This window comes from Temnothorax americanus, unplaced genomic scaffold, assembly GCF_048541705.1.
Source record: "Temnothorax americanus isolate GAGA-0224 unplaced genomic scaffold, ASM4854170v1 Scaffold5, whole genome shotgun sequence".
In the NCBI taxonomy this organism is placed as follows: Eukaryota; Metazoa; Arthropoda; class Insecta; order Hymenoptera; family Formicidae; genus Temnothorax; species Temnothorax americanus.
This window is the reverse complement of record NW_027509657.1, coordinates 6,891,398-6,900,645: the sequence shown is the minus strand read 5'-3', so window position 1 is coordinate 6,900,645 and position 9,248 is coordinate 6,891,398. Positions and strand designations below refer to the sequence as shown.

The window sequence follows — 9,248 nt, the reverse complement described above, 5'->3', positions numbered from 1 at the left end:
TTTGAAACATCGGATATGACGTCGGTACCTGTTCGAGACAACCGAGGGTTTCCATTGGTCTCGATGATCCCTCAGATCTACGAAACCCTCCGAAGCGAGATTCGTGCGGCTTCGGAAAGCGAACATTTCCGGTCTCCCTCACTCTCCCGTTCTTCTGTGATTTTACGCGCAGAAAGGAAGCAACGTGAGTATATATTCCCGAAATTTTCCAATTATCCGAGCTACAATAATAAAATTATTTTTATTTTATTAGACGTTTTTCGTTCCAATTTTCGTAGGAGAGATTAAAACGGTTCTCGCGCGAAGGATTTTCGTTGAAATACATTATCAAGCCACGTGGTGGCTCGTTAGGTTAGCTCACTGCGAACACTAAAGTTTCAGATATATTTCAGTCTGTAATTTTCAACAATGACTAATTATCTCTCCCAATTCTGATTCAATTTAATTTATGATTAAGCATACAACATCCCGAACATCCGTGGTTGTACAGTTAACGATATTTGTCAAGCAGCTGTAAACGGTACTTTCAACGAACGTTGTATAGAAAGAATGATTTCAGGATATAAATTATGTTTGACAGCTAATACATTGTATTTTATTGAACAGAATGGCGGACGCTGCTCCAGCCGCACGTGGTGGTTTCCGTGGAGGTTTCGGCTCTCGTGGGGCGGGCGATCGCGGTGGTCTGAGAGGCCGTGGACGCGGCAGAGGCAGAGGACGCGGTCGTGGACGCGGGAAGGAAGAAGGCAAGGAATGGGTCCCTGTCACCAAGCTGGGTCGCTTGGTCAGAGACGGCAAGATCCAGTCTCTCGAACATATTTATCTGTTCTCCCTACCCATCAAGGAGTTCGAGATCATTGACAAGTTCCTCGGGCCGGATCTGAAGGACGAGGTTTTGAAGATCATGCCTGTGCAGAAACAGACGAGAGCAGGTCAACGTACACGTTTCAAGGTAAACCAGCAATCTTCTCGGACATTTATAATCAATTGAAACATCGACGAGAAAAAGAGACGCGAAGATCTAACAATCTAACAATGGTCGAGCAACGCTAAGGCTCATATTCGTAGTCCGTTCTTATTTTAAGACTGTCTTAAGTAATATTTTAATATGGTTCAGTGATTGATTTTATTACTTAAGACGGTCTTAAATATAAGATTAGACTGTGAATATCGGCTTTAGAAAGTCACGTACGATAAAAATAGTGAATTCGAAATGAAATATCTTTTACAGGCTTTCGTCGCCATCGGAGACAGCAACGGGCATATCGGGCTCGGAGTGAAATGCTCCAAGGAAGTAGCCACCGCCATTCGGGGTGCTATCATTCTGGCGAAGCTGTCCGTTGTGCCCGTCCGACGCGGTTATTGGGGCAACAAAATTGGCAAGCCGCACACAGTGCCGTGTAAGGTGACCGGCAAATGCGGTTCGGTGCAAGTGCGTCTCATACCGGCGCCTCGAGGTACCGGCATCGTGTCCGCTCCGGTTCCCAAGAAGCTACTCCAGATGGCCGGTATCGAGGACTGCTACACCTCGGCCAGGGGCTCCACCTGTACCCTCGGTAACTTCGCCAAGGCGACGTACGCCGCGATCGCCAAGACATACGCGTATCTGACGCCCGATCTGTGGAAGGAACAGGCTCTGGCTAAGGCGCCGTACCAAGAATTCGCTGAGTATCTGTCCAAGACTCACAAAGGAGGCGCGAGGGCAGCCGAAGTTGTCTAAATAAACGCCCAGTTGCCACGAACATTTTTTGAAAACGACCTGTTTTCTTCCGATTCCTCGATTCCTCCGATCCCTTGGAAGTCGATTCATTGCGTACCGACGTAATTTACTTTAGGCATACTTTATTTTTATCTCTGTTGTTCGTGGAGGTATTGGAACATTTTGGATTGCCCATTGTTGAACCGCTTGATCATCTTTGCTCAATTAGATCGAAGCTATCGTAGGGGCCGAATTAATCATTCGTCTTCCACAATTGTTTATGAAAAAGTCTATATAATTTATTGCTTCTGATCTAATCTATCTAGATCATAGGAAACTCGACTTGTATCCATTTCTACCAATGTAGATTAATTTTAATTTTGGTTTAATTTACTTTTTATCTTTTCCTGTAGTTTCAAGATTTAAAAAAATGATAAAACGTAAGTTAAATCGAGATTATAAAGTTAATCCGCATTGATAGAAGTGGACAGATTAATTAAACATAATCTCAGTTTAACAATAAGCATGAATTCGATTATTTAATCTTTCTCGAATAACATACTTTTCTTTCTTTGCTAATTGTCGTCGGAATTGTAAATAAATCAGACTTTGCGTCACGCGAAAGAGAGTCAGCCGTTGAAAACGGTGTCTGACGCCCGATGACGTCATCGAGCGTCGAGCGGCAATGGCGGCCCACGCACGCACGCACACATGCATGTACGTACGTACATACACATATATGGCACAGTGGCATACGTGGGAATCGTGGGATAATCAAATAATGTAGCTCGAGTCTCGACGTTCGTGTGATATTTCCCCGATTTTATCCTTATCGGAGGTGGTCTCGCTCGCGAGAGGATCCGCACGGCGGAAGGAGGAGAGGCGGGTTTCCGGTATCGCTATGTCCCCCGTGCCCGTGCCGCACCGTCCCGCCGTAGTCCGGATTCCTCGTGTTCGCGCCACCGTTCTCGACGGCCCGTGTCCACGTAAACAGCGCGCGCGACCGATCCCGGCCCCGACCGTCGCGGACGGACTCTGATTTCGCTCGGCGCTTTATCGCGCGCGCCTTATCGCCCGACTGCGACCGCCGCTTCCGACAGCCAACGCGCAGCCAGGATGTTCAAGAAATTCAAGGACAAGCTCGCGGAGGAGATGAAGCAGTCGCCCGCGAGGCTGCAGGCGAGCGTGCAACAACTGGCGCAGGTCGCGACCCTTTCCTTTCCTTTCCTATCCGCGCGTTCGAACGCGCAAGTGACGATCTTCAATCGGTCCCTTCTTTTGTCGTTGTTGTTGTTGTTTCTTGCAGGCGGTGGTGTCGCCGGCCCTGTCCAACAGTTCCATTCAGGAAGTGTCAGCACTGTCAGCGTCGAATGACAATTTCAGCCTGACGGAGGATGGAGACGGTAAGCGCGCCCGATCGTCCTGACAGGTGTCTAGGTCTAGAATCTCAAGATTTGGGGGGATAAGTCGCCAGAAAAGGGATACTAATGATACTTTGACTCCGGAGACACAAAGGATCGCTGATGTACATATGAGCGTTCTGTTCTGGCGACGATTCCCCTATATGACGCTTTGTAAATAATACCGCACATAACGCAGTATTATCCTGTTACGTACTACGTATGTTCTGTACAGAGTATTTTGGTGACTGTATGGAATTTTTCGTTTTGCAGAAACGCCAAAGAACACTCCGGCGAAGCACAGCTTTCAAAATGTTGACCTGATATCGCCGTCGCAGAATCGCGCGGAGGTCTCGAGAAGGTCCTCGGTGAGCAGCGTCACCAGCGACGCGTCCTCGTTGTTTCCAATGTACGAGAGTCCCTCAAATTTATATCACTTACAGGTAAGTCGCTGTAAATACCCACCGACAGAGAGGTTTGCGATTCTTCGACGACACTGACGGTTTTGTACTTTTGCAGTCGGACATGGATCAGTCGGCTAGCGAAGTGGACGACAACATCGGTCCTCATCTCGATAGAGTTACCAAGGATCAGTTGTACTCCGCCTATCGAAAGGTACAGACCAAGTATCACAAGTATCGCGGTAGATATACGGATCTGGCCACGCACTATCGCGAATTGGACAGAGTGAAAAGCAGGCTGGAGTCCGTGTTGGTTGAAACGCAAGACAAGGTTCTGAGAAGAATAGCCGACCTAAAGGAGCAATGTCAATTAGAGCAACAAGCGAAGGCACACTTGGAGGACGTGCTGAGGAACGATATAGAAGAGAAGGATCACATTATAAATACGTTAAATACAAAGATAAAATTGTTGCAAACAAGCGGACCAACGTTAGACGGTTCGGTGTCGGAAGACGCTCAACAAAAGGAGAGTTCTAAAGGAAACCTAATCGATTTGACGAACGAGCCGTCTAGCGACGAGAGTAACGCGCTGCCGATAGAAAATACTCAGTTGAAGGATAAATTGAAAAAGCTGGAGAGCCTCGTTTTGAAATACAAGGAATCCTTGAAGCGTAACAAGGAGAAATTTACGGAAGTGATGAAGGAGAAGAACACTCTGGAGAACGATCATGAGGCGCTAAAAAATTCCACTGCCGAGAGGATAAACGCGACGGAGGGCGAATTGAGTGCGGCGCGTATCGAGATCGAAAAACTGACCGAACAAGTAGACACTTTGCACAAACGTGAAGAGGAAGTGGCGATTTCATTAGCCGAGAATAAACTTTCCGTGCACAGGGAACTCGAGGAGAAAGAGGAGCAAATCAAGCAGCTACGAATCGATCTGAAACACGTAACGGAAGATAAAGAGAATTTGAACGAGGCAATAGCGAGATACAAGACCGAATTGAGTGAATTCAAATCCCAGCGCGCTGATTCGAGTATAGCTGCGGAGAAAGGCGCGACAGCGCGCGACGCGTCGAAAAAGAAGACCGAAGCAGCGAGATCTACGCGACAAGCGGGAATAAAACGTCACGAGGAAGTCGATCACGGTAAGGAAGCGAGGACGGAGGACGAGAATATACCGGATGAAGCAACGCCTCGTTTAAAGGAAAAGGAAGCCGAGTTGCAGGAATTGCGGCATAAAATGGATGAAATGGAAAAACAAAATATAGAATATAGACACGATAGAGAAACATTACACAGCGAACTGCTTGCTTGGAAAGTCACGCATTCGGACCTGAAGACGGAGTACGACGCGTATAAAATTGTCGCGGAAGAGAAACGGAAAGACGCCGACTCGACGATTGAGACGCTCCAAGCGACGGTACAAAGCGTCGACAAGGAATTGGAGAACATGAGAAACGCGTTGATCGACAGGGATCAAGTGTGCGAGAATTATAATAAGAAGATGCAGCAGTACGCAGCCATGCTCGAGAAAACCAAGTATCAACTGATCGACCAGGAGGCAGAGATAAAATCTCTGAATGATAAATTGGAGGAGCTTTCTGGGATGCGAGAAGAATTGGAAAGTAAAAACACCGAATTAAACGCGATGCGAAGTGAGTTTGAACTTTGCGGGTCTACGATCGACGGCCTTACAAATAAGATCCAGGCAGACAGTTCGGTTATAAGTTTATTGAAAAAAGAGAGAAGCGACTTGATAAATCGTCTTATTTATTACAACGATTGTATGCGGCGTTTAAAGCAGGACTGCATGGACGTTAAAAGTGTCGTTGCGGAAGAGTTCTCAAATCAGAAGACCAAAATATCGGACATGAACGCGACACTCGCCGTATCTTTCGCGAAGCTCGAAGAAGAGAACGTGACACTGAAGTCCGAAGTGAACGAATTGCGTTCGAAGGTAAAGGATTTGGAACAGCTTACGTTGAACGAAGCAGGACTGCAGTCGGAACTAGCGCGAGTTACGAATCACAGATTCGCGCTAGAAGCAGAATTGAGGGAGAGCAACGAACGATTGGAAGAGATGACGCTGAAAAGTAACCAGTACGACGAACTTAATACGACGAATAACAAATTAATAGCCGAGATCGATAATCTCAATTTTAAAATTCACGATCTGGAAGCGGCATCGCACAAGTTGACGCAGTCGCAACAGGAAGTCAAGGTCCTGCGAGAACGATCGAGGACGTTGGAGAATCTCGAGTCTGCAAATCACGCGTTGTCCGTCGAGATTGATGACTTAAGGGAGAAGCACGCGCAGGCCAGTCACGTTTTTAAGGAAGTAGATGAGTTGAACGCGAAGTTACGCGAGGCGACCGAGGTTATTAGCTCGTTAAAATCGGAGGGCAGCGATCGCGACACGTTGCGAGAGGAGTTGCACGCCTTGAAATCAGAAATAGCTCGCTTAAAGGACGATCTGGCTGAAAAAGAGAACGAGATAAAGACTCGCGATGGGAAGCTGGCGAGCGAGGAGGGGCACGTCGCGCATTTGAAATCTACGTGCGACAGTCATATACAGACAATCGAGGAACACGTGAGGAAGTACCTGAACTTGGAGGCGGAGTACCAGGCGACGAGGGAGAGTCACGCGAAGGAAACTGTCGAATTAATGGAGAATAACAAAGTATTGCAGGAAACTGTGAACGTGAAGCTCGTGCAATTGAAGAAGATGAAAACTATTAAAGAGCGGCAAAGTAAAACGATCGAGGAGGTGAGAGCCGAGCTTGACGAATCGAAGACTCGGCAGGCAGAATTGTCGAGCATGTTGGGAACCTTCGAGAAGCAGATGGAGTCGCTGAAGTTGGAAAATTCTCAGATCGCCCTGGAGAACAAAGATCTGAAGGACAAGCATAACGATCTCTTGAGCCGTAATCGGAAGCTTTGCGAAAACGACGAGGCTCTGAAGCAGAAAATCGCAGATTACGAGAAGGAGATTGAAGAATTACGAGGAGCGGTGAAGAATTACGTGGAGTCGTATAAGTCTCAGCTGAACAGTCAGAGCGAGGAGGTAGAACGCTTGAGCAACGAATTGACGATCGTTAACGCGCAGCTCGAACGTAAAGATACGGAAATGAATTCGCTGGACGAGAGACTGGCGATGAGCGAGAGAGAATCACAGGAGATTAAAGGGAGACTCAACGAGCGGGATACCGAGTTGAAGGATAAAATTTCCGAGTTGGATGCAGCGTTGACGAACGGCAACGTCACGAAGAAGGAGAACGAGCGGCTTTGCGCAGAATTGAAGTCGCTGAGGGATGAAGTTAAAAGAATTAAAGACATCGAAGATAAGAATGCGGAGCTGAAATCAGAGCTTAGCAATTCGATCCAAAAGAATTCTGACGCGGAGACAATACGTTCGGAGAACAACGCGCTGATTGCCGAGCGGAAAGCGTTAAAATGCAGAATTGCCGAGTTGGAAAGTGTATATTCCGGTAACGCGGAGCTGCAAACTCATGTAAATAATTTACAATCTAAGGTATCTAGTTTAGAGGCCCTACGGACGGAAAACGATAGATTGCAGTCGGAGATCGAGGTTTTGCAGTCCGCGAGGAATTCGTCGACGGAGTTGGGCGCCTTGAAAGATTTATTGACGGCGAAAGACGCGGAGATAAAATTATTGGAGGACAAAATATCCAACATGTCGCAGGAGATTGGGAATTTGAGGCGGTTCTCTCTTGAGGTCGACGAAAGGAGGAGGGATGCGGACACGCTGAGAAATTCGCTCGCGCAATCGGAGGAAAAGATCGCTGGCCTGCAGTCGGAGATTAATTCTCTCGTTCGTACGAACGATACATTGCGAAAGCAATTAGAGGCAGTCCGTAACGACGGAGACGTGAAACTTGACGGCGACAAGTTACGCGAGGAGAATAAAAGATTGGAGGCGCAGCTCGACGAGACGTTGATAACATTCCAAGCGAAAGAGACGCAGATGCAACTGGCAAATAACGAGCTGAGGTCGCAATCCAATCAATTGAGGGAACGGTTGAAGACCAACGAGGAGGAACAAGGAATGAGGCTGAAGCAGCTGGTCAAAGAGTTCCAAGCTCAGTTGCACGACAAGGAAGAGGAACTTCAAGCCGCGTTGGAGAAACGTTTCGGTATGTTATTTTATCTAAAAAAAAAATTATATATAATAAGACTAAAAGATTTTGAAAAACGTCCTGATAAATAATCAATATCTAATTTTTACATAGATCGCCAACACAACTACGAATCGAATCTTGTGCAACAGTACAAGGAGCAACTAAAAGATTTTCAAATTGAGCTGACAGAGAAATCCGAGCAGCTCGAGAGCCTCGTCCTGGAAAAAAAAGATGTGGTAGCGGAGAAGGGAAAGGATATTGACCGCTTGATGGAAACGATCGCGCAGATTAAGAAGGAACACGCTAACGAGATGAAAGAATTGGAGAAAAAGTGGAAGGCCATAGTGCAGCAGAAAATCGACAACCTGCAAGTTAAACACGAGGAGGAATTGAATGAACTAACGAAAGAATGGCAGAATGAGAGAAAGGTAAGTTTGCATAATTCAAAGATATATAATTTAGCGCTGTATGTATATTTCTTTAAATTAATTAATTAATTTATATATTTTAATGATTATATATATATATATATATATATATATATTATTTTTACTCTCTTGCACATTTTGCATTTTTTAAATTTAATTTTTTTAATTTGCGTTCACGTATTTCGCATTATTTTCAGCTTGATCCACAAACTGACGCAGCTTCCAAGGTAAAGCTTTGTTTCATTTTTTTTCTTTTTCTTTAACGCTTAAAGCCGCTTTTCCTCCGTGCATACTTTTAAATAGTGAAGTTAACGGAATAATCAAGAGAACGCAGAGAGTAAACTGAAATTTCATACAGGAATTAGAGAGCACTTCACGCGTGGCGATGGCCGCGATACATACGAGCACTGGATCGATTCACACCCTGCAACAGACCCTGACTTCTCAAAGGCGGGAACTCGCAGAGCTTAGGAAACTCGTGAACCTGCGACATGACACATTGGAAGACTCGACGGAGATCGAGTACCTCAGGAACATTTTGTTCGAATATATGATGGGAAGAGAGACAATGGTGCTTGCCAGAGTAATCGCCGCCGTCGTCAAGTTCGATCAGGAACAGACCGCGAAGGTACTTAAGAAGGAAGAGGATAAGCTAACCCTGGTAAGCGCGGCTGCACAAAGTGATATCTCTACATAGCGTAGTACATATATGTATCTCTAACGTGCCACACGGATCTCTTTTCAGTTTGGCTCGCTTGGTCTCACGTAGTCCGAGATGTACAACTTTCCTGTATAGAAGAATTCTATAGATAACTGACGCGTTTTTCTGCCCGAGTATTCTATGTTTCTACAGGCCGCTCGCGCGAGCTGTATATCTTCGATTACATATATAAAGAAGAAAACGAGAATTTGTACAAATTAGCTGAAATGTGTAATGTTTACAGATTTTTATAAATATTAATTTAACAGAATGTTATCGTATGTGATAAGGCTTATATAATATAGAAATATAGATAATGTATTAAGTATGTCCTTACCTGTGATTTTCATCGCATAAAAGATAAGATAATCATCTAAACACGCGTTGGAAGTATGTATCTTCTACGATGAACGCTTTTTACGTTAAGGATGTGACAATAACTGCGGTTCACTTGACGCTACAAATGCTTCGAAGCGTT

The 9,248-nt window shown here is 45.6% G+C and overlaps 2 protein-coding genes across 3 annotated transcripts; both read left to right on the top strand.

Annotated features, from left to right (window-relative positions):
- The first annotated feature begins 77 nt into the window (after window positions 1-77).
- On the top strand, window positions 78-1,742 carry LOC143903843 (small ribosomal subunit protein uS5). The gene is made up of 3 exons (XM_077417839.1): window positions 78-184; window positions 607-952; window positions 1,232-1,742. Exons 2-3 carry the CDS (start codon window positions 608-610, stop codon window positions 1,718-1,720), a joined length of 834 nt encoding a protein of 277 aa, XP_077273965.1. The 5' UTR covers window positions 78-184; window position 607; the 3' UTR covers window positions 1,721-1,742.
- A 688-nt stretch (window positions 1,743-2,430) lies between these two features.
- On the top strand, window positions 2,431-9,098 carry LOC143903833 (uncharacterized). 2 transcript variants are annotated; one of them, XM_077417819.1, is made up of 8 exons: window positions 2,431-2,902; window positions 3,006-3,102; window positions 3,373-3,542; window positions 3,619-7,657; window positions 7,754-8,070; window positions 8,268-8,297; window positions 8,429-8,731; window positions 8,816-9,098. In XM_077417819.1, exons 1-8 carry the CDS (start codon window positions 2,816-2,818, stop codon window positions 8,837-8,839), a joined length of 5,067 nt encoding a protein of 1,688 aa, XP_077273945.1. In that variant the 5' UTR covers window positions 2,431-2,815; the 3' UTR covers window positions 8,840-9,098. The 2 variants fall into 2 exon arrangements, with proteins under 2 accessions (XP_077273945.1, XP_077273946.1); XM_077417820.1 differs by lacking the exon at window positions 8,268-8,297.
- The last annotated feature ends 150 nt before the right edge of the window (window positions 9,099-9,248 follow it).